The sequence below is a fragment of the Lytechinus pictus genome, chromosome 7 (assembly GCF_037042905.1).
Source record: "Lytechinus pictus isolate F3 Inbred chromosome 7, Lp3.0, whole genome shotgun sequence".
NCBI lineage: Eukaryota > Metazoa > Echinodermata > Echinoidea > Temnopleuroida > Toxopneustidae > Lytechinus > Lytechinus pictus.
The window spans coordinates 39,799,483-39,826,023 of NC_087251.1; the positions used below are offsets into that span (position 1 = coordinate 39,799,483).

General features: G+C 34.8%; 1 protein-coding gene across 1 annotated transcript; it reads left to right on the forward strand.

Annotated features, from left to right (window-relative positions):
• Window positions 1-47: 47 nt before the first annotated feature.
• LOC129264481 (sorting nexin-6-like) lies at window positions 48-26,287 on the forward strand. The gene is made up of 13 exons (XM_064102668.1): window positions 48-102; window positions 218-265; window positions 1,834-1,941; window positions 10,195-10,305; window positions 10,728-10,849; window positions 15,141-15,264; window positions 16,131-16,226; window positions 17,185-17,290; window positions 18,083-18,158; window positions 19,195-19,234; window positions 20,182-20,268; window positions 21,216-21,461; window positions 21,948-26,287. Exons 1-13 carry the CDS (start codon window positions 97-99, stop codon window positions 22,002-22,004), a joined length of 1,227 nt encoding a protein of 408 aa, XP_063958738.1. The 5' UTR covers window positions 48-96; the 3' UTR covers window positions 22,005-26,287.
• The last annotated feature ends 254 nt before the right edge of the window (window positions 26,288-26,541 follow it).

Here is a 26,541-nt window from a genome sequence, read left to right on the forward strand (position 1 = left end):
CGCGCGCGCGGATACGATACACACACCCCCTCGATTGCGCACGCACGCACGTATACGAGCGCGCGCGAGCTCACGCGGCGAATTGCAAGTGCAGCCATGATGGTGGGTGGATACTATTTTTTCCAAGATTGTGATTTTAGTACAGTATTGTTTGTGCTTGAAATATGATTATTGTAAAATTGTAATTAAAATAATTTTTATCTTTGTTATTTGCTAGGACGGAATGGAGGACAGCCAAGATCTCTTGGCAGAGGACCAGGGAAAGGTGAATAAAATGTTCCATTTTCATTTTGTGCACAGCCACAGGCCACACATGATTGGCAATGCCAATGCCAATGGATTACTTTTTTAGCACTGCACTGCAAACATCATTTTCAATATGCATGGGTTCAACTTTGATGTTTGTTGAATTAAAGCCTGGCTCACACCTTTGCATTTAAAGCTGCATGAAAATGCTGCGTTGCCAGAAAAAGTAATCGTGGTATTGGCAGATTGGTAAAATAGTACGCAGCCTACTCAGCTCAGCAAAACATATTCGGTTGCTGGTTGCGAAAAAGGTTTTACCTGTGCGCGCTACGGCTACGAACGACTACAAGCTCGTCGGAGCTCGTAGTCGTAGTACGTCCTACATTATTGCAGACAGTTAACCGAGGTGACGTGAGGTAATTCGAGGTAAATTAAGCACTAACGCTGCATTAATGCTTGAGTAAGCTGCTCGTGCTCGTTCGTTCTTGCGAGTGCTCATTATGGGGGGACCTACCTCGAGCGAAGTTTGTGCAGGCTCCACTTCACTTCACTACCGCTACACTATGCTCCACCTGCCCGAAATTTGAGACCGCGAACTCGTTCTGATATTCCGAGTGACAAAGGTGGTGGGATCTTATGGGGGGAAAGTATGAAATTCATGCAACATCAAGATCTTTAAAAACAATTAAAACTAATATTCTTACTTTACACAATGTTTCACTTTTCCATGCTTCTATCAGTCTCAAAATTGGTGATATAGAGCCAACATGAAGTTCCTCACACGTATAAATAATTCGCTGCCGATTTCAAAACATTCGCATGCGCGAGGGTCTCGGCATGTGCTATGAAAGTCCTTTAAAGTCCTTAGTTCTCCATAATAAAGAAATTCATAGAATTTGGTAGAACACAAAGTTTAACAGAAAAACAAAAACAGGCCCCCCCCCCAAAAAAAATATTAATAAAAACAAAAATGCAGTGAAACTGTTGAAAACTAAAGGAAAACTCCAACATGTCCATTCCCAGCCCTTGTATCGCGATGTATGGAATGGAGTACCGGTACTACTACTACTGTAGTATGCCTACATGTAGCTATGATCATTTGAATTTACATTTTTTTCATTGCTTCTATCAATTTTGCATCATTTTTCATCCAATTAGTCTATAGAATCTACATTATTCTTGCTGGAAATTGCGATTTTCAGATTTCTGTTCTTAAATGTATGCAATGATAATGAGTGATATTTAATAGAGTAAAATGAGTGAAGTACGAGTCCATCTTCAATAGAACTGCACATGATTTGATTGTTGCAGCGATCATCAAAATGTGAAGTTCTCTTTGAACTTCATAAATCTGTAGATCACCTTGACTTTAGATGGTATCAGTATGCCATCTATTTGGGAGGGGAGAGCCTGGTGACTTCTACCAATCTGCCTTCATTTTAAAACCAAAAAAATAAACAAACAAAAAATAAAAATCGAAAAGGGTGAGCTTACTCTGATTTGGGATAGTATAATGCTGCCGAATTTCAAGACATACATTTCAGATCGAATCTAACATGCCGTCTTAATCTTATTATATATTTATAGACCAGGACCGAGTCTAATGTTGACTTGAACACAGACACGTCTCTACTAGTCGACATCTCGGATGCACTGAGTGAGAGAGATAAAGTTAAATTCACCGTCCATACTAAAGTGAGTATACCACCTTAACATCAAAAGTGATTCAGCAAATTTATTTATTTCGTTTTGTTTACCCAGGGTTACCCCATCAGTGGACTAAGCACTGTTTTTCTTGGGGGCCTTGCATACAAGTAACAAATCAAATATCTGTACAGGTATCAAATAAATATCTGTACAGGTATCGATTGAAAAGATCATTTTTGTCTTGCCTGTTGATCTATAAATTTGTTCACATCATTGTGTAAATGCTCTGTGTGAACCCCAGTGTACCAAAAAATAAAGATTTTAAAATTAATGCGTTCTTGAGTTTTATCGTCTCTACGTTCGTGAAACATCCTATGTGATATTCAGAGTTTGCACACAAATATTTTCTTTGCACATTTGATGGCACTTTTTGGATGGCTTCTTTTTGTGTATTATGCTGAGCATTTCAAAATGATTTTATTTTGTATGAAATACAAGATTTTACACCGGTTGATATATTAGAAATGTATGTGCATGTTGAGTGGTGTGTTCAGTGCTTTGCCATACCATTTCCCATTTGAAATGACTTGTACCGAGAGACACCAAAATAAAACTAGAAAAATGCAATGCTAAAAGTTATTTTCATTGATTTTGAAAAGTTAGTAATGACCCCATAACTTCTATCTTTAGCACTAGAGATCAGAAAATCAAACTATTTAATTTTCATATGACATTATTCCATAGCTCATTTGAATCTTCTCCAAATTGATGTTGCTAGATATATATTACTCCTTTTGTTCTTGGGGTATTGAAATGAATCTGCTTATTGCATCAAAAAGTTTTCAGTTGATATGTAAAATACATGTATATATATATATACTGCAGGCATCTCTGTGTGTTTCCTTTTTTGTAGCGCCCCTCCAGACCAAATTTGCTTGACTCATTGTCCTTAGTAAGTGTCTTATTTATGTTTCTGTTTGTTCCTTGCTCCCTTAAATTTGCAAAATTGTGTTAAAATTGCCAAGATGGTCTCTTGTTATGTGACGATTTTGTTTCCTTTTCTGTGTTAACTTTTTTTAAAGTCTTTCTATCACATTTATTTCAGGGCCCATTGCATAAGACTTACTGTAATACTTGCTATTACTTGTACATGTATAGTAACTAACCCTTCATGGAAAACAGGTTTTTGATTGGTTATTGAGCAATATGCCATGCTCAATAGCCAATCAAAATCCAGTATTCCATGAAGAGTTACTATGTAAAGTGTCATAAAAAGTTACGGTATACCAAAAGTTACTAGTTTTATGCAATGGGCGCCTGAACTTGTCCTCCAACATGAGATACATTTTATGATAGGTTATAATTTCATTCCTAACATAAATTCTAATTTGTATAAATTTGCTACTTCTTTGTGATTTTAGTTGTTTATTTTTCTGGTGATGAAGGCAATGGCAAATATGTTGAAGATTTTTGTCTCACCTGCATAGCAGAGTGAGTCTACAGGCGCTGCTTTTCCGATGGCGGCGGCGTCAACATCAAATCTGTTCTCAAGGTTAAGTTTTTGAAATGACAGCATAAATTAGAAAGTATATGGACCTAGTTCATGAAACTTGGACATAAGGTTACTCAAATATTACTAAACATGCTGCCTGAGTTTCAAGTCACATTACCAAGGTCAAAGGTCATTTAGAGTCAATGAACTTTGGCCAAGTTGGGGGTATTTGTTGAATTACCATAACTTTAAAAGTTTATGGATCTGATTCATAAAACTTGGACATAAGAGTAATCAAGTATCACTGAACATCCTGTGCGAGTTTCAGGTCACATGACCAAGGTCAAAGGTCATTTAAGGTCAATGAACTTTGGCCAAGTGGGGGTATTTGTTGAATTACCATAACTTTGAAAGTTAATGGAGCTGATTCTTTAAACTTGGACATAAGAGTAATCAAGTATCACTTAACATCCTGTGCGAGTTTCAGGTCACATGACCAAAGTCAATGGTCATTAATTTAAGGTCAATGAACTTTGGCCATGTTGGAGGTAATTATTAAATTGCTGTCATAACTTTCAAAGTTAATTGATATAGTTTATGAATTGTGGACGTAGGGGTAATCAAGTATCACTGACAAGTCTGATGTCACATGATCAAGGTCAAATGTCATTTAGGGTCAATGAACGTACAGTAGTATTGTATCATTATATGAAATTATAAATGGTGTTTTTGTGAATAATAAGTAGTTTTCAAAGTCAGCACTGCTGCTCTATTGAATCGCGTAATGCAGGTGAGACTGCCAGAGGCTCTCCACTTGTTTTGTTTTTAGGTAAACAGGAAGAAGAAAAATAGGATTTTTAGCACATATAGTCCACTTTCCTGCATGTTCTATGTTTACACAAATTTAGTGAAGAGCAGCAAATTGCTACAAGTACCTTGCATTTTTTTCTCCAGTACCATTGCATGTTACATGATTTATATTTGTTCAGATACATGTACCGGTAATAGCATTATCATAATGCAGGAAAATATGTTTTTACTCTCGTACAATTCACTATTGAAAAATATGAATAAACTTTATTTAGAAATAGGAGAAAATGAAATGAAATAACATCATTTATTATCAAAGTGCAAAATTGAAAATTTGTTTTTGGTTGGTGACATGATTTACATGTATTTTTTTGTTATTTATCTAAATAATTAACAAATATCACTTTGATTTACTTTAGTTGCTCCAATTTTATCTACATGTAGCAGTTCTACATAAACATTCAGATTCAGTTTATGAGTGAGGCAACAACACAGACTAAAAGTTGAAAGGATGTTTACCAAATATCTTTAGTTGCAGCTTGTGTTAGTTTTACTATATGGAGTTTGATATATCAATATCGATAAATCAAACTCAGTTTATTGTCCTAGACTTTAGTTTCTAAACTCTTGTTTTAGATCTTGATTGATGGTTTCTTTTTGGCTGTTTATATTCTTTTACTGTAAGGAGTGTCTAGGTTACTGAATTAGCAATGTGCTGGGAGTACTTGATTTTCAATTATTTCATGTCAAGTCAATAGTTAATGTAGAAGCTGAGTATGAGTAGTCTGTACATGTACATGTATGTGTCAATCTAAAATTCAAGTCCCCTACCCCCCCCCCCCCTCCCCGAGTCATTTGGGTAAATTATTGTGGTATGGTGTAGAACCTTCTTTATAGTGTAATCTTGAATGAATGTCATCATGCATGTCTCTGCAGAGTGTTCTCATTCATTTTTTTTAGAAATAATAATTTCTAACTTTCACACAAATTTCACAAATTACATCAAAATGAATGAATATTAGTGTAATAAAATAGCACAGTATTTTGATATCCTGGTATCAAAATATCCATGTGGTCATCATATGAACAGGAAGTAATATAAGAGGAGCTGCTTTCTGGTATTTAATGATGTTATGTTATGAGCCTTTAGTTTAATTGAAAGAATATCATAGATGAAATTAACCCTTTAAGTTGGTCTCATACTTAAATGCTGTATTATCATAAAAAAAAAGAATTATTAAAAATTTAGGTTTTAAATGAAACTCAGTATTTGTACCCCGTATGCATTTCAGATACAAATGTCTGGCTTCCTGGCAAATAAAGTCATTTTTCATTTGGTTGGTTATGAAATCCACTGTTATAGCATTATGTGAAGGTATCCACTTAAATATTATTGGCTTCCAGGCTACTTGTACCATGACTGTATTTAGAAAACATATTTATCTTTCATTCTACCATGTGACAGTAGAAGGAACTCAAGGAAGTATTCACCTTCAGTCTTTGTACTTGTGCAACATCTGGTTTCACTTTCAGTTTCTCCCTACTATATCAAACATCACTTGCTAATTGCCTCATAAGGTGGTTTCAGACCGCCTCAAAGTTTGTCAGTTCCAGGTATTTTCTGATCGGGAAATTTACCCAGATCAGAAAATACCAGGTAATATTGGCAATGTGAAAGCAAATTACGCGTAATCTCCCCGAAAGAAAATACCCAATAAATAGTAGGTACTTGTCAAAATTACGAGAACTTTCACAGGGATTTTTCCAAGGTCGCAGGTATTTTTGCAGTGTGAAAGCAATTTACGGGAACTTATAGCCCAGCGTGTAGTTGGGCGCGGGAGCCTTGGGTGGCTGCTGAGCTAGTGATTTTGAATCTCGCACCTTGCTTGCTTATCAGATCATACTGCGCATGCTTGTAACTTCAGGAACTTATCCCGAAGGGTATGTTTCGGGGCGGTGTGAACGCAGGAATAATTAGTGGGTATTTTATAGCCTAAAAAAGTTCTCGTAATTTTAACGGGATGATCGAGGCGGTTTAAAACCACCTAGTTTCTCCCTACTACATCACTTACTAATTGCCTCATAGTAATGATATTTACAACAGCATCCTGTAAACATTTTGCACGGACTTTAGCAGGGATAATATGAAGATTGTTTCTAGAATCTGAAGTTTAGATACTTTTATTTGAGTTCATTAGAACAGTACATCACCTTTAGCTTTGCAATGACCAAGGTAGTAGAAAACAATCCTTGAAGTATAATGATGAATATGAGAGTATTTCTACTTTTAATTTGAAACCAAATGCAACCAAAATGCTTGGTTCCTGTTTGTGTGCATTATGTGCTTACATGTACGTTACTGGTATGTTAACTCATATATTTTGTTTTATTGAAGAAGCATTTAATTTCCACAGCATTTGTTGACTCTGTAGACAGGGTTCCCACAGTCATGGAAATTCCTGGAAAAATTTGTGGTTATGGAAAGTGGGAAAAGTCAGGGAATTGCATAAATTTACCTCTTGGCTATGGCAGCTTTCCAGTTTGTCGTGTCTCGCAACTCTCATACTCTGCTTCTATAATTGGTGTTCATGATTTCCATTTTTCCCAGTTTTGTGACATCCCAACTCCCAGGACGTCACGGGAAGTCATGGAAAGCAGTAATTTTAGTCATGGAAAAGTCATGGAATTCTGTTTTCAAATTTCTGTGGGAACCCTGATAGAGAATCAGGATTAACTTTTAATGAATCACTTTGATTGCAGGTAGATTTCTTGGCTCATTTGATGTGTTTATTTATTTATTTCACATCTTTATACAGGGTAACCAATTCAGCTATACACGATAAAACATTAACAAAGATAAAAAGCTGGTTTGCAATCGGGCCCTGTTTACATACAAATTATACAGTACATAATGTGCAAAATAGACAAGAAATAAATCTTTAAAAATCCCAACCCTCTGTGCCATTTGTTTTGTGATTATGAACTACATGTAGATTTAGATCAGCTTGTGTGGGTTTCTACATTACAGTCTTTATAGTACTGATCATGATATGTGAGTCATTCGTTGGTGGGTAGCAACATTTGGTACACAATGTCACAGCCTCGTGGATGGTGTACATGTATTGCTAACCAATTACCTTCTGGACAATTTTCAGGTAATGGGAGTTTCCTGCTCAAAGCAATGCACAATTTTTTGTTTACAGTGACAAAGGAGATAACAAATTGAGTTCGCATTAATTCACCCCTTTTCCTTCCTTATTACAAATTAGTGTACAAAATGGGTGCAGTGATACATGAGAGATTGTCTATATCCTACCTGGAGGGGGGGTCTCAACATTTTACACAATTTTTGCAATGTAGAAACCTCTTGCTGCGATACTGTATATCAAGACTTTTTCTTTTGCGCCATCTGCATCTTTTACATATAGGACCGAATTTGCAATGCCCGGGAATAACGTATGGGTAGTAATTTAGCACATGCATTTCGCATTTATAAAAAAAAATACAATTTGCCAATATTATGTATGTACGTGTATGAATATTTTTGCTTTCAGTTCATATTACTCGATTTTGTAATGCTGTTTATATTCACATAGTATGTAAGTGTCTTCTTTAAATACAAATTTCATTGAAAACAATGAAAAACAATGTATTTCATTTCGATAAGGTATTTTCATAGTATAAGATACATGTACATGATAATTACATAATATGCCAATATACAAATACATGAATATGAAATGAAATAAGAGAACTTCAAGAAAGTCCTTTAAGGCTTTGTGGGTACAAGTTCCCTGATACATGTATGAACACTGCTTGTAGTGTGCTCAGCAATTGCTTTAAAATTACTCACCCATATTTGAGACAGGCAAAAAGCAAACAGTTGAAATCATGGAATACAAATGTAGTGCAGTTTATTTTGACATGCCGTGTGAAACTGTGAACTGTTGTGGATTTAGCATCCAAATAATGAAACAACTGCTCACCTTTAGCGCCACTTGAATATGTGTACAGTGTACAAAAAAGTGTTGGGGCGATTCCATGCTAGAAAAATCAGTCATTTTCACAACATTTTTCATCCTGCTGTCTAAACAAATGAGAAACTTCAATTTGTTTTATGGTAATAATAAAGTATTATGGGGTACCGGTAGTCATGCAAAAATATGACAACCAAGAAATATATGTTGTCCGTGGGTGAATTAGAGACGAAATGTTGTGTGTCGTACGGGACATTTCTGAGTCCCGTATGACACAACATTTTCACCCGTAATTCACCGGTAATCAAACATTTTTTGTTGGTTTTCCGATCGGTTTTTCACATGACTACCCCCTATTACTTTATCACTGACAAAAAAGAAAATTTTATCTCAAGCATTCAGCTAAGAGACTGGAAATTGTTGTCAAAATGTCCCGTACGACACGTATGGAATCGCCCGTTGATACAATAATTATTAAAATAGTCATTGAATTGAGAATGCAATTTGAAAAATGTTATGAAGATTGGTTTATTTCACTTGAGTTTAGAGATTTATCATGAGACGGCAAGACGCCAATAAATGTTAAGTTATATAAATATGTAAACGTACATGCAGCCTGATGCAGGCCTGAAGGCTACTTTTTGTGAGATGTCTCCTTGCTTCCTCCATCAACTATTATAAATGATTGCCAATCTTTTCTCATTCATGTAACGCAGATGTTACATGTATGCGCTACTTTTAAATTTCAATGTACAAGAGTATGCACATGATGTATTGCTAAAATTTGAACTGTTTATTCTGTCTATATCATGGCCTGTACAGTTATGGATTGTAATTTTCTCAAAGAAGCATTTGAAGGATATTTCTCAGTTTTTTTATTAACCCCCCCCATGATGCCATGAGCAGAATGTAATGGCAAACACTAGGTCATATCATGTCATCTAGAATATTGCCCTGAATGTATTGAATATCATTTTATTCAGTTGACATTATTAATTTTAGAATGACAGGCTGTCCTGCATTTTGAATTATAAACTGTATGTCATGAGTCTTTTATTCATTTGTTGTCTCCTTGTGTTTTCACTTTATGTGGTCTTCACTCTTTACAGTGTTTCTACAAAATAGTTTTAATAGTTTGAAACTTTGAGTTGATATCTGGGCCCCGTCTTACAAAGAGTTACAATTGATCCAATCAACCACAACTATCGAAGGCCAGCAACGTCATCATCTAAAATGCATGTTTATTCAAACAAATTTCTAGATATGATGTGTATTCATACATTCATTGTTTTTTTTACAATTTGGTGTGTTCGCCTTTGTTTACAGAGGACATTTTGCAAATTTCCTGTAGAAAAATTATGGCACTGATGGATTTTTGTCTCACCTGTATAGCAGAGTGAGACTATACTTATAGGCACCGCTTTTCTGATGGTGGCGGCGTCAACATCAAATCTTAACTGAAGGTTAAGTCTTTGAAATGACAGCATTACTTTGAAAGTATATGGACCTAGTTCCAAGGTCATAGGTCATTTAAGGTCAATAAACTTAGGCATGTTGGGGGTAATTGTTGAATTTCCACCATAGGTTTGAAAGTTTATAGATAGAGTGAATGAAATGTGGACATGGGTGTAATCAAGTAACACTGACAAGTCTTAGGTCACCGTTCAAATGTCATTTATGGTCAATGAAGGTAGTATTATATAAGAAAGATGTTTTTGTGAATGATTTTTTTTTAGTTTTCAAATTCAGCACTGCTGCTATATTAAATCGTGTAATGCATGCCAGACTGCCAGAGGCACTCCACTTGTTTGGGTTATCAATACACTTTTGTAAATCCATTCACTTCGCAATTCTGATGTATGTTTGGTTGGTGTGACACAATTATTTTTGGATGAAAAAGAACATGAGCCGACTTACAATGCATGACCCCCACCCCAACATTTTGTTTTGTAGAGTTTATTCAAGTCTTGAATAGAAGTATATTCTTAATCATTTAAGTTAATTTTGTTTTTGTTTTTGTAGACTACCTTACCTGAGTTTAGTGAAAGTGAATTCTCTGTACAGAGGGAACATGAAGAGTTCATATGGCTACATACCATGTATGAGGAAAATGAGGACTACGGAGGCATCATTGTAAGTTAATCCTTATCCGTGTCATATTTAAAGTAAAGAGGATTAAAACCGGTAATGTGCTAAGCATATTTTTTTTCTTAGTGATGGGTTCTCTTTGATCTTATGAATTCTATAATTATTTAAATGTGGAAGTGTTTGTTGATACTTTTGTGGAGTTGAAAATGAAACGGGAAACACTTAATGACCTCTTAGGTACTTGTAAAAATTGCTTTGTTATTCAAAACTTGTTTGTCTAAATTATTAATAGATTTGCAATATAATCAGTGTGAAATTACACAATTAACAAAGATCAGAGACTTTTAATATCCAAGAATGTATATTCTACAACAGACATTCAAAGCATGAAGTGTTGAGAAGTTGTAAAAATACCAAGAATTGATTGATATTGCAAAAAAACATTCTCTTGAATCCTACTGCTGTAGATTCCACCAGCTCCCCCAAGGCCAGACTTTGATGCTTCGAGAGAAAAGCTACAAAAGCTGGGGGAAGGAGAGGGTACGATGACCAAAGAAGAATTCAACAAGATGAAACAAGAACTAGAAGCGTAAGTAATCATTACTCTCAATTATTGTTTTCAGCCCTTAATTGATTTATTGTTAGCAAGTAATAACTCTTCAATATCACTTTGGGTGCAACCAAGACCATAAGCAAAGATGCTACAAGGGGAAGATTGGACATTTCTGCGATTCTTTTTTAAACGCTCGATAAATGCTCATGGGTTAGGGCGCCCAACAGCGTTGAGTAAGTAAACCATATCACATCGGCACGCTGCTGTGTATAAAACATATGGGGAAAATGAGAGAGGGGATTTTGGAGAGGGCTTAAGGGCGGCGCATGGAAACAATTCCACCTTTTATGACCCAGGAACCTCTAAAATACATCTCTAATTTCATAGAAAAAAATTGAAGAAAAACATTTTTGAAATGTAAAAATTGTCTATTCCTTCACCCCTTCACCATTTCTCGCATATGTTTTGTACACAACCATCTTGCTATATGCAAAGGTAAAAAAAGGTTGGTACATGTACTTACTCAACGCAGTGGGGCGCACTTCCCGAGCGTTTCATTACGTAGTCTATGCACTGTCCGATCTTCCCCTTGTAGTATCTTTGCCATTAGTAAAGGGCATCAATAGTAAAATGTACTTTTCAAAGGGACACATACACTGGATCACCACAGGGCACCAAGGCCTGAGCCTAAAAGGCCACTTATTTTGGCCTTAAGTCTACAAATATTAAAGGTCAAGTCCACCCCAGTAAAATATTGATTTGAATAAATAGAGAAAAATCAAACTAGCATAATACTGAAAATTTCATCCAAATTGATTGTAAAATAAGAAAGTTATGGCATTTTAAACTTTCGCTTCTTTTTCACAAAACAGTGATAGCGCAACTCTGTGACATGCAAATGAGTCAGTAGATGATGTCCATCACTCACTATTTCTTTTGTTTTTTATTATTTGAATTATACAATATTTCATTTTTTACAGATTTGACCATAGGGACCGTTTTGACTGAATCATATAGTATTAAACAATGCTAATTCCACAAGTTCAGGGAGGAATTAATCACTGTTTCACTTGACAATGAGGAGATAATAAGGATAGTTCATATTTCATATAATAAAATACAAAAGAAATAGTGAGTGGATGACATCATCAGTCTCCTAATTTGCATACCAACCAGGATGTGCATATATCTGGTTGTGAAATTAAGTGAAACTTAAAAATATCATAACTTTCTTATTTTACATCCAAGTTTGATGAGATTTTCAGTGCTATGCTTGTTAGATTTTTCTCTTTTTATTCAAATCAATTTTTGTCTCGCCTGCGTAGCGGAGCGAGACATAGGTATCACTATTTCCGGCGTCGTCGTCGTCAACAATTGTGTTGTACACCCAATAACTTTCAATAGCTTCGAGGTAGGATCACCAAATTCATACCAGAGGTCCATCTCCTGAAGGCACAGGTCAAGTTCGAATATGAGTCAAATTTGATTAAGGTCAAAGGTCAAAGGTCAATGAACTTTCCATGACTGGCACTGTACTATGTTGTACACCCAATAACTTTCTATAGCTTTGAGGTAGGATCACCAAATTCATACAAGAGGTCCATCTCCTGAAGGCACAGGTCAAGTTCGAATATGAGTCGAATTTGATGAAGGTCAAAGGTCAGTGAACTTTCCATGACTGGCACTGTGCTATGTTGTACACATAATAACTTTCTATATCTTCGAGGTGGGATCACCAAATTCATACCAGAGGTCCATCTCTTGAAGGCACACGTCAAGTTCGAATATGAGTTGAATTTGAATAAGGTCAAAGGTCAAAAGTCAATGAACTTTCCATGACTGGCACTGTGCTGTGTTGTACACACAATAACTTTATATAGCTTCGAAGTGAGATCGCCAAATTCATAACAGAGGTCCATCTCCTGAAGGCACAGGTCAAGTTTGAATATGAGTCGAATTTGATTAAGGTCAAAGGTCAAAGGTCAGTGAACTTTCCATGACTGGCACTGTGCTATGTTGTACACATAATAACTTTCTATATCTTCGAGGTGGGATCACCAAATTCATACCAGAGGTCCAACTCCTGAAGGCACAGGTCAAGTTCGAATATGAGTCGATTTTGAATAAGGTCAAAGGTCAATGAACTTTCCCTGACTAGCACTTTGCTGTGTTGTACACACAATAACTTTCTATAGCTTCGAGGCGAGATCGCCAAATTCATAACAGAGGTCCATCTCTTGAAGGTGCAGGTCAAGTTCGAATATGAGTTGAATTTGATAAAGGTCAAAGGTCAATGAACTTTCCATGACTGGCACTGTGCTGTGTTGTACACATAATAACTTTTTATATCTTCGAGGTAGGATCGCCAAATTCATATAAGAGGTCCATCTCTTGAGGTGCAGGTCAAGTTCGAATGTGAGTTGAATTTGATTAAGGTCAAAGGTCAATGAACTTTCCATGACTGGCACTGTGCTGTATTGTACACACAATAACTTTCTATAGCTTTGAGGTGGGATCGCCAAACTCGTAACAGAGGTCCATCTCTTGAAGTTGCAGCCTCAGAAGTCATATAGCATAGTTTTGACATGCAGTCTCTTCAGGACTGCAATATGCAGGCGAGACAACGCTTGGCGTTTGCCTTGTTTTATTGGGTGGACTTATCCTTTAAGAAGGGAATGAAGGCCATTTTGATGGCATCAGATGCCATGAGTTTGGATGGCCTTGGGTTAATTCAAGCCCTTATGTAATTTTACTCTGTATGTGCGTAACAAATCACACTGCTGACTCATCTAGTGGAGAAGAAAATATTGGAGATTGACTGGAACATTGCAATAAATTTTGGTTCAACTGCAAAGCGAACCTTCTCTCAAAATCTTGCATATTGATTTGCAAGAAAGTTCAGTTGCATTTAGATGTGAATAAACTATAATCTGTCGTCTGTCATCCGTCCACAATTTCAAAATGCTTCTTCTTCGTCATTTTAAGTCTGATTTCAATTGTTTACTTTATATGATAGCACTATGTGGGGGATTCAAAACTTCTTCAAAGAATTTTGAAACTCATTAAATATGCTAATTTATGCACATTTTTCAAAATTCACAATAAATGCTTCTCCTTCTTTATTTGTTGACTGGTTTTGATTTTTTTTTCTTCCTACTGGTAGAGCTTCATGAAGTTCACCAAATTTCTACACAGAATTTTGAAATTTTGACTGGAAAAATTTTTATGCTAATTTATGCAAAATTAATTTGTGTATTTTTAAAAATTCTCATATAATGCTTCTTCATTTGTTGACCGATTTTGATTTTTTTTTTCTTCCATTTGGTAGAGCTTCATGAGGTTCACCAAATAACTTCACAGAATTTTGAAATTTATTTATGCTAATTTATGCAAAATTTATTCATAAATTACAGAAAATGCCTGTTCTTAATTTGTTGACCAATTTTGATATTTTTTTTCATCTATCTGGTAGAGCCACATGAGGATCACCAAACTTGCACACAGATTTCTGAAATTTTGACTAGAAACTCATTTATGCTAATTTATACAATATTTATTCATAAATCACAAAAAATGCTTTTTCTCCTTCATTTGTTGATCAATTTCAATTCCGTTTGCTTTATATGATAGCTCTAGGTGGGGATACAAAGTTTCTACACCGAATTTTAAAACACATTAGATATGCTCATTTATGCATATTTTTCAAAACTGACAAAAAATGCTTATTTATTCGTTGACTGATTTTTATTTATTTTTTGTTCCATCCGAGAGCTACATGAGGTTCACAAAGGTTATACACGGAATTTAGAAATTTGGACTAGAAAATTATTTATGCTAATTAATACGAAATATATTCATGAATAAAAACTAATGACTCTTTGTCATTTCTTCATCAATTTCAATTCTGTTTCCTCAATTTATGTCACCAATATCATACACTACAGTGTCAACTGGGCTGAAATGAAAAATTGTGTTAAATTTTGTTGCACGATGCCGTATGAGCTCCACATCATTGATGTGCTAGTTTGTTTTTTCACATTCACATAAGTTTCCTTTTCACATTTAAAAATATGTTATGATGATCAATGTGGAGTTTGCTAAGTTTGTTTTCAGACATATATAAAATATCTTTTGTGTTAATTAAAAAGTACCCATTTTCTTACTTTCTGCTCAGTCATAACAAAGACTGTCATATCCCATTAATACTTAACTATTACCCTTTTAACTGGGTCAATTTAAGTTAAAACTTGAATGATCTTAAAAGAGTATTATTAGTTGCTTTCAAATTTCGAGGTTATTTGTGTACTCTTACTTGATTTGTTGACAGGGAATACCTTGCAACGTTCAAGAAGACGGTCGCCATGCACGAGGTATTTCTTCAACGCCTAGCTGCCCACGCTACCCTTAGAAATGACCATAACTTCAGAGTCTTCCTGGAATACAAGCAAGATGTGAGTCTTTGTGGAAGAAATGTGTGTATGTACGCCAGTTGCACCCTTTTTTTTGTGATGTCACTCTTTCACGTTATCCTGCGTGATTGGTCGTCCACAGTGTACTCGACACCATGCATTAATCACTGTGTGTCTATTTCAAAGTGGTTGCAAACCTCAGTTAAAGATTAATGAAAGTAGTTTCAGTAAACACTGATTTCATAAGAAAGTCTGTAAAAGCAAGGTTTTTAATTATCATATCATGGTTCTATATCTGGTACAGTCATATTAGCTGGACTGTGTGAAATCATGATATCTAAGCTGAAAAACAATCACACTGAAGATCACCAACACACATAGGCACATGTGGGACAGCGGTAGTAGTACATCATGTCTTTGTTAGAGATCAAGAACCAGGTTCAGCAACCTATCAGGTTGGCGGGCAGGTTGAATTTACATTATTACATGATACTAACAGTACATTATACATTACTGACAATCATAATACATTATCATATTACTGTTCGATACAGTAATATACGATAATAACATTAAATATCTATTTGTTATTGCTTGGATAAACATCCAACAATTTCATGTTTGTTTTTGCCAATTTCCCAGCAGTTATGCACTTTCTTCCGGAATCCTTCGGCACATGCTATTTATTTACACAGACAGACACTTGTGGTCAATTGATTGGATTCTGTACAAACTTGTTTTGAAATTGTTACTACAACTGGCATTTCTCTTTATTAAACCCTAAAAGGACTTTCATAGCTTTTGCCAATGATATGATAGAAAAGACTTGACCTCAAACCTTTAGCTAATGTAAATGTGTACTGGTGCTATTAGTAAAATATTTTCTTTTCTTGCTTTTTTTTTTGCAGTTAAATGTACGTGGGAAGAACAAGAAGGAGAGGCTGAGTGGGCTCATGAAGTTTGTCACCAAGTCAGTGGATGAAGTTTTAGTTTCAGGACAAAAGGTAAACATTAATGTCAAATTCATGTAAACAAAAGAAGTGTGTTTCAAGTATCATATAGGTAGGGGCAGCTCCGGGATGTGTGGTCTCTCATTTACTGTGTGTTAAAAAAGGCTAGCCTTAAAAAATACCTTTTGAGATAAATGTAAATATGGAGAGTGAATTTGCCCGTCTGTAATGTTATTCATATTGAGAAACTAAATGTTTTTGGGCAGGAAGTACCTGCTTTGCTATGTGGTGAAATAGTTATTGTGGTAGGAATGTATTGAGGAGTAAATTCGCGTGTTATCATCATTCAAGAGGGCCTATATTACAAGACTACACTGTTCAGAAGGTTGGATTATGGGTAGGAACGTCGTCGGATTTGAGTAGTTGAGGACATGAGGTGGTGCTGGTTCATTTCTACTTTGATATTCAAGGGTGCATTTAACTAAACAAAACAAAATTGATATAAGTTAAAATAGAAGTCTGCATTGAAAACAAGCTGACCCTCCGTCAGTACATTGTCAGTACTCTGTCAGTGGAGCGTTGTGGCCCAGTGGATTAGTCTTCTGCCTTTGAAACAGAGGGTCGTGGGTTCGAATCCCAGCCATGGCGTAATTTCCTTCAGCAAGAAATTTAGCCACATTGTGCTGCACTCAACCCATGTGAGGTGAATTGGGTACCCGGCAGGATTAATTCCGTGAATGCATGAGTGCTGAAAGGCAGCTCGAGCTGAAGCCGGGGTAATAATAATCATAATAACAATGCGCTTTGGAATAGAATATTTCTAGATAGATGGCGCTATATAAATGCCTATTATTATTATTATTATTACATTATTGGTAATTGTCTACCCTCCTTAAACCTGGAGTATTGCTGTGTGAAAGAGATTGATATTAGTATCAACTTATCAATCTTATAACTCTTTAAAGGGAAAATCATTAATGACAATGGACTGTTTCAACTTTCTTTATGACAGGATGTAGATTCATTCTTTGAACATGAGAAGAACTTCCTGGTTGAGTACCATAACAAGGTGAAAGACTCGACTACCAAGTCAGATAGGATGACAAGGTCACACAAAGGTAAGTTTGATCTGAAAAAATTTCATTTTTGCTTTGTGAGAAATATTTTATGCCCCTCAAGAAATAAAAACCATAGAAGGCAGGGAAAAAATCAAAATGGGGAGCTGGGGGGCAATTTAGTCCCCGAAGTGCTCAAAAGAGCACTGGAAACAGAAGCACTGGAAATCCACATTCATCACAATGTGAAAGCTTATCCAATGTTGCATATTTAGGAAGTTAGTTGTGAAAAGTAGCCCCCCCCCAAAAAAAAAAAAAAAAAAAAAAAAAAGGGAGGGAGGGAGGAGAGAGAAATGAAATAAAATAATTATAAATAATTTTTAAAAAGAACAATTTTTTGCCCCCTAGCTGGGGGCAATTTAGCCCCCGAAATTCTCAAAAAGGCCCTGGAAACAGAAGCACTGGAAATCCGCATTCATCACAATGTGAAAGCTTATCCAATGTTGCATATTTATGAAGTTAGTTGTGAAAAGTAGTCCCCCCCCAAAAAAAAAAAAATAAATAAATAAAATGAAATGAAATTGAAAATAAAATTTTTGCCTCCTAGAAGGATATGTTGTGAATGAAAGTGACATTCCTTTTTCTCTGTATGCTGGTTGACTTAAGTCACATTCCCTTCCTTGGATAATCAGTTTAGTTATCATTACACCTTTGTATTTGGAGATACCATTGCGACTTTGCATTAGCATAGGGGGAGGGAGGTATCCATATGTTCCCTGAAAAAGGAGTGCATGCATGTTTTGCAAACAATGTATTGTATTGAATATGCTAACTTAATTCATTCTACTTTTTCAGATGTAGCAGATACATACATCAAAATATCAGGGGGATTGCTTGGACTTGGAACAATAGACAAGACAGAGTTAGACAAGTGAGTATAAATCAAGCCAATACTTGCTTCTTTACATGTTACTTTTTACTTGGTGTTGACTCATTAAAGGACAAGTCCACCCCAACGAAAAGTTGATTTTAATAAAAAGAGAAAAATCCAACTAGCATAACTGAAAATTTCATCAAAATTGGATGAAAAATAAGAAAGTTATGACATTTCTAAATTTTGCTTGATTTCAGAAAATAGTTGTATGCACATCCCGGTAGGTATGCTAATGAGGGAACTGATGACATCACTCACTCACTATATCTTTTGTATTCTATTAAATGAAGTATGAAATATTCTAATTTTCTCCTCATTGTCCTGTGAAACAAAGTTTTATTTCTCCCTGAACATGTTGAATTACCATTATTCAACATTTTATTGTTCAGTCAAGTTGGTCCTTATTGTCAAATCTGTAAAATTTTAGATATTGTATAATTCAAACAATAAAAAAACAAAAAAAATAGTGAGTGAGGGACACCATCAATTCTCTCATTTGCATGTAACTAAATTGTGCATATAACTATTTTGTGAAAAATAAGCAAAACTTTAAAATGTCATAACTTTCTTATTTTACATCCGATTTTGATGAAATTTTCAGCACTATGCTAGTTTGATTTTTCTCTATTTATTCAAGTCAGCATTTTCCTGGGGTGGACTTGACCTTTAACAAAATTTGCTATAAAGGAGGAATGTATGAATATTATGGTTTAAACAAGCTGATGTAGGTAAAAAATTGTTTCTGTTATGGAAAGGCATCGTAAGATATGAAATTTGACATCTCATTTTGCCATAGAAATGGTTTCTTAAAATAGTATGGTAATTGAAAGATGACTTCTTTTCTGGTTTAATTGTTATGTGAAATTATGATTTCATTTTCAATTTCCAATGTTTACCAGTTAAAACTTTGAGCTTGTTCCACTATTTTTAATACACACCCTATGTAATGATTTCCATAGTAGATAATATTTCTAGTTATTTAAAGGAATTAATCAGATTGCATGTTTTTGTCACTTTAACTTCATATCTTCAGATTCTTCATCAAAATAGCAGAGACATTTGAAAAGTTGAGAGTAAGTAAAACTTATAGTCATTTATTCATGAAAAACATTTAACACCCAATTTCACTTGAGATTTTCTTTTTTTTTTCCAGGTGTCATCTTTTAATTTAAAGGTTTCCACAAAGACAAATTGCGAAAGCCAATTTTTTCCTTATGTATTTCTTTGTTTTTTAAATTTCATATGTATTTCTTTGTTTTTTTCCTCTTTTTTTATTGTTTTTTTCAATGAAAATTATTACAGGCCATTTAACAACTAAATTAAACCCTAAATTAATTAATCAGACCAATTAGAACAAAATGAATTTCGTCTCCCATAGACTTTGTACACAAGGTATAAAAATGATCCATTTTGGCATGACATTGTCTTGTAAAAAGTCATGTGGCATTGCGATGCTATACCCGTATTTCGCGAATTAGGTCTCAAAAGTTGTGCAAGACGTCAAAGAAAAAATTCATAAAATTTTGCGGCGCTGTCTTTTTGCGTTTTATAAATATTGCTTGAAGCGTTGACGGCCCCATGATGGCCCCCACCCACCCCCCCCCCCCCCCCCGGTCCTTTTAGGGTTAATAGAAAGCAAAATTGATTTTATATGTAATGCATATCATATAGTAAATAGGTAAAAGGTATTATTTCTTGTTCTTTCAAGTCCAGTATTGCAAGCTGTGTGTTGGTAACATTAGATTTTCATATTGATACATTTCTTTCGATTTTAATTGTGCTTGTGATAATATTATATTGATGAAATGTAGTGGGACCCTAGATGTCAATATTTTTCTTTGGATATATGTATCATCAGTATGATAGTTATAACAATTTTGACGATAAAAATAGATATTTTATAAGCACCTTGAACAAAGAAGTACCATAACCATGTGCAATGTAGTTATTGATTAAATCTCCAAATATTTGACTGTTTATTTATGATGGTATAATTTTCTTTTCTGCTCTCTTGTATTAGAAACTTGAAGCCCGTGTTGCCTCTGATGAAGATCTAAAGCAGTCAGACCTCCTACGATATTATATGAGGGATTCATCAGCAGCAAAGGTAAATTCTGTTCACCATCATTCATTTTGGTTTCCTTGATTACGGATTATATGCCGTTATTTTGCTTTTGTCAACTAGTAATAATTTATTTGCTGAAGCTAAGTTTAATGTGTTTGAATAATACATTTTTATTGCTGTTCATACCTTATATATCCATTAACTCATTACCATTATGCAAAATTTTGTTTTTGTCTCGCCTGCATAGCAGAGCGAGACTATCAGTGCCGCTTTTCTACGGCGGCAGCTTCAACATCAAATCTTAAACGAAGGTTAAGTTTTTTAAATGACATTATAACTTAGAAAGTATATGGACCTAGTTAATGAAACTTAAACATAAGGGTAATCAATTATCACTGAACATCCTGCCCGAGTTTCAGGCCACATGACCAAGGTCATCAGAGGTCACTTAAGGTCAATGAACTGTGGCCATGTTGGGGGTATTTGTGGACTTGTCATAACTTAAAAGGTTATGGATCTAGTTCGTGAAACTTGGACATAAGAGCAACCATGTATCCCTGAATATCCTGTGCATGTTTCAGGTCACATGACAAATGTAATTTATGGTCAATGAGCTTTGGCCGTGTTAGAGGTATTTGTTGAGTTGGCATCATAACTTAGAAAGTTTATGGATCTAGTTCATGAAACAGACATAAGGGTAATCAAGTATGAATGATTGTTTTGCACATATCTTAGGTCACATGATCATGGTCAAAGGCAATTTTGGGTCAATGGACATAGTATTATCATATGTTTTCTTTTTTGAATAATTATTCAATAGAGCTCTGTTTTCAAAGTCAGCACTGCTGCTATATCAAATTGTGTAATGCAGGCGAGACTGCCAGAGGCATTCCTCTTGTTCATACTAGTATGTTTTATCCTTTAGAACTAGTTTTTATTTCATGCAAGAAAATAACAAATAGCATACCCAATCTTCTCATCTCCACCAGGATCTTCTGTACAGGCGCATGAGAGCGCTTGTCAACTACCAAAATGCCAACAAGGCACTCGAGAAGGCCCGTATGAAGAACAAGGATGTTCATGCAGCCGAAAGGAACCAGACGGAAGCATGTGAAAAGTTTGAGAAGATGTCCGAAGTGGCCAAGACGGAGCTGACAGACTTCAAAGCAAGGAGGGTGATAGCCTACAGGAAGAACCTTACAGAACTAGCAGAATTAGAACTCAAACATGCCAAGGTAAGGAGAGATCAATGCTGTATTCCGAAATTTTGTTTAACTGAAGTCATGAATTGTCAGTACTTAGTCAGAACTGTTGAAGGTCATTTACTTCTCAAGAGATCAACAGATAAAAAAATGCAGAGAAACAAACTAACAATATACATAATATGAATTATAGAAAGGGGGTGTGTCAGCGTATGGTCTGTTTGTTGCTTATGTTGCGGGTCAAACTACTTCCTCGGTTTTTTACCAGTGCTCATGAAATTTGGCATAATCATTGGTCTTGGCGTTAATATTTGCAAGACACATTTGTTATATGTTGGAAATTGTGTTGCCGTGGTAACAGCACATTTTAACTAAAATGGGGGTATTTATCAGTGATGTTCCTGCTAGTTATTCTTACATTTTCCTTGAACATTCTCTACATAGTGATTATGGGGTTATATACTGATTATCCACATTTTATCGTAAGATATTTCTTCTCTTTCTTTTGTCTGTTTCCAGGCACAAGTACAACTGCTGCGAAACACCTTAGCATCATTGAAAGAAGACATGCCTTGAGGTTAACCCGCTGGTAATAAAAATCAAATATGCCCTATTGATATATATATATATATACTCTATTCTTTTGAAGATATATTATTTTATAAAATGTAATCGATCACCAACTGGCATATTGATTTGCAAGAGTACCATGTCAGTGACACAATGAACACCTCGGAATGCCTTTTAGCTTGTAAGCTCTCTTTGTATATAGAATGACAATGAAATTATTGAAGGATAAGAATCGTATTGGAGCTGTTGCAAATTGACTCACCCTCACTGACATTTTGTTATAAACTACTGAAATCCTTGAATATGATTGGCTCAGAGCAAACTCGTCAGTTCAAAGCACCATCTATTTCTTTCATGTAATGCTCCTCTTGCATCATTCACTATTTATGAATTATAGAAAGCAAAATCATGTTACTATGGCCACAAGAAAGCTTAATATATTAGTCTTACATATTAAGAATATATGATAGTAATGAAGTTAGTGTTTAAGGTGAACACTGACCAGCCATATTTAGTGTTTATTTTGATATTGGATTTAAAAAATACACAATACTTGTGTTGATGGCATTCAGAACTTTTTCCAGATATCACCTTTATTCCCTAACTGAAGCTACCTGCCCAAATGTGTCAATACTGTATTCCCTCTTCTAAAATATATCAGTTTTCAAGACCGCCCATTACGTAGATATAACAAGAATCAGCTGTATAAAAGTTCATACTTTTGTAAGAGAATGCATATTCACTTGGATGTGAATTTGAGGGATTGTAGGAGTGATTTGGGGTTTCACGTTGACTAGGTTTATTAATACCAAAGATAGTTGCTGTGAAGTATCTTCTAAGTTGCAGCCCCTTGTCCCCCCTGTCTGTCAAATGCGGCAAAGCAACGGAAAGTTGTTTGATTTTTCGTTAAAGGCAGGGCAGTTCAACCAAGATTTGATTCAATATGGATGTGATATTTGAGAGTTATACCTTGCTATCTTGTTTCCAAGCAATTGTGTTTCTTTGCTATATTTTGTATAACTTCATCAATGTCAAAAGATTTTATCTTTGGTCGTTCAGGTGAAAGAGAGAGCTTATGATTTAATCATTTATTTGTGTTGACAATAGTTGTTTGCATATTAATGATTTGAATTTAATTCAGTTTTTGTTTGACAAAACGTTCAAAATTTATGAAAGACCGCCATATTTGTAGAAGTGTAGATCATACAATGACGTAATTTGTTTTGATATTTACCACATATATTGACATTATTCAACTTATTATTTTATATGAAATATCTTTCCATCACTTGTCATGTGAGGTTTTAAAGTACTTCAATCAAACAGACCATCAAACATTTACAGAAATGGGAACAATTCATTCTTTTTTTATAATTTCTGTAAATGTATAAGCAAGGATAAGTTTATAATTCAATATTTTAAGCTGTATTTATATTGAAGATGGTGTGCATCGTGTATTTGGTGTCAAAATCCTTGAAAGAATTTAATTTGTTCTTTTAATGGAAAGTTGCTTTTCAAACTATATTTCATCTTTTTTTTGTCTTGTAGCATATTTTCAGCGTAATTGTCTATTTTGATATTTTTGATACCCGACAATAATACAAATGATTATTGAGGAGTCGAAAGTGTACCATTTTGTTTGTTAAATTATTGTGTTCAGGATGTGTTGAAATGATAGTTATTTGATTTTTTTGTACTGTATGATTGAAAATTACTTAATAGTATTATTTGATTGTCATTTGAGTATGTGAAATGTTTGTCTGCACGTTAAAACCCTGTGGTTCATTCTTATTACTTCCCCTATAATTACATTCCATAATGGTAAGAGAAAGGGATTTTGATGTGTGAACATAAGTTTGAAGTAAAAGTAGTCTTATGAAACCCAAACCCAGCTACCATCTTTAAACTTCATTAACTTGTTTTTGTGTTAGATATTACCCAAAGCATTGGGTATGAATTTTTTTTAGACTTATCTTGAAATATATCTGTTGTACTTTTGTCTCTGTTGTAGTTATGTCTGTTTTAAAAATTTACCTGGAACCAATATTTACAGTTTGGTTTATGTCTTTCAGCACAATGCACCAAACACATTTAGTAGGTAGGGTTAAATCACTAAAAGCTTATTTTATGCTTAGCAGTTTTCATAATAATTTACAACTCCATAATATAGCTATTTTCATAGGAGAGAAATATGAAAAATAATAGAATAGAAATCACTTCTCTTTGAGTCAAGGTTACTAGAAACAGCAGCTTAAGCAAATGTTTTCATTTTTTGAGCATGTGATGGTAAATTTCTCAATATCTGGTAACGTTACTTCTTGCAAGCTCATATTCTATCACTCAAAAACTGAGCTCTTGTTCAAATTGAAAATATCACGAAGCTCTACAGCAGTGCTTCTCAACCAAGCCACGGGCCGACTGGTTGGCCGCAAAGCTCTCTCAGGTGGGCAGCGAGAAGCTCTAGAGGGAAAAAAAATAGAGGAAAAACTAAGGTATATTTCACATGTACTATTTCATGACCAAAAATATTGTTTGATCGGTCTACGTGGGTCAAACAAAGCTAAAGCACGCTTAGGTATCATGCATGTTGCAATATACATGCACATTGTATGATGATTTCAATTGAACTTTGTTTGATGTGAACCTCAGGCCACATGTGCATGCAAATTGTAGTTGATATTGTCGCCCGGACCTTTGCGCTAGCAGTAGTTCTCAAACTGTTTCTAATGTGCTTCGGAGCTTCATGTTCAAATTTCATGAAACACACTTTCATAAAAATGGGCCATGTTTTAAAGCGAAAGGGTAAGGGAGGAATCAAATCTATTGTTGAAAAGTCTAAGAAGGTAAATGTAAGAAAATATTACCCTGAATACATTATATTTGAATTCATCACGACTGGCTGTGATGCAAAACCAAAAGCAATGTGTGTCGAATGTGCTGAAGTTATATTGTCAAAATGTTAAACCGTCAACGCTTTAGAGACACCTAAACACAAAACATCAGAATAGTGCAGGAAAGCCAAAAGAGTATTTCAAGAGGAAAAGGCTGGATTGAATTCACAGCGGAAGATCTTAAAGTTACGCACTAATATGATCATTATCATTGTTTATCTTTGAGTCGAGACAAGTAGTCATATCGCTTCCTCAAAATTTTGGTTGGTGGGCCTCGAAAAAATCTGAGTCAAAGTGGTCCTCGAGTAAAAAAAGGTTGAGAAGCACTGCTCTACAGTGTATCTTATCTTGGAAAATTTATTTTTTTAAATATGTATCTTTTAGAGGTTATTGCAGATTTGTCAAAATTCTAGATAGTTAAAAAAGGGAATCACTTTATGATTCATATGGGAGAGATATATGAAAATTTTACATTTTTTTACTTAATGTTTTGGGCAAAATAAGGACAGTAAAATTTCAGTATTGTCGTCAATAGCAGTTTGAAAATGACATTGTTGATTTGTTAGAACTCTAACATATATCTACACTGTATACAAAACAGGCATTTAATAATTGTAAGTATATTTAAAATTCATGTAGAAAATGTTAAGAGTTCATATGTAGTCGTCGTATGTGCCATTTCATCTATACTGTCAATCTTACATACAAAAAAAGTGAAGGGGGGAGGGGTAGAATGAGGGCAAGATCAGATCACAAATATTGTTAGTGATTTTGAGATGTTGGTTTTTCCTATTACCAGCAGTTTGCACTACAACATCCAATGTTTGCATATAGTGCATATGATCTTGGGTGGTATCTTGAAATTATTTCATCTGGGTCTCGTAACACAAAGGTTAGCGATCGATTGTACACTTTACTTTGATGATTGATTGTATGTTGTGGTCAGTGCAATCAATCGTGAAGATATTCTTCTACGATGATTGCTATTGCTTTGTGTTACATACCCCCTGGTTAGTCAGGAGAAAATTATAGATTGCAATTTCAATTTGATACTTAATTAGCTGTAAGAATGAACTGTATTTAGCACATGCTCTCATTTAGTCTAACTTGTAGTGATATTGATTGGGTGTAACAGGTAATATCTGATAGTTTAGAAACAAAGACACAACTAATTTCAGAATACCACCCCATCTTCCATAACTATTGTACAATGATACTCATTGTTGGTACTGTGCTTTTGTGACTCTGTGCACATTGAAATTAAATCTCAAACTATTTTGATTGTTCAATGTTTGTCCTTATTGTATATGCAGCAATGTTGCAAGGTCAGTGTTAATGTGTCATGCTGATCAAGATTACGTAAAATAAAAGATATGAAAACACTATGTACATCATAAACATGCTTCTTTTGATGGTTAATTTCATTCTGTCAAATATTGTAAGTTTATGAATTTTAGCAATATACAAATAGCGAATAGGCATGAGTGCGATGGTGTGAGATTTCGCATGAGGTGAAAGAAAGATGCTCTATGAATAGAGCGTCTCTTTCTTTCACCTCATGCGAAATCTCGCACCATTGCACGAAGAAGAATATTCGCAATGTGTGTTGTACAATGCCTCGGAATCTAGCGAAAATGTGAAAAAACAAGTTT

Bases quoted from the DNA above. Each gene is read 5' to 3' on its own strand.
- LOC129264481 (XM_064102668.1), top strand. The intron at 266-1,833 runs GTGAATAAAATG...ATATATTTATAG, and splicing joins TGGCAGAGGACCAGGGAAAG to ACCAGGACCGAGTCTAATGT. The intron at 18,159-19,194 runs GTGAGTATAAAT...TCATATCTTCAG, and splicing joins GACAAGACAGAGTTAGACAA to ATTCTTCATCAAAATAGCAG.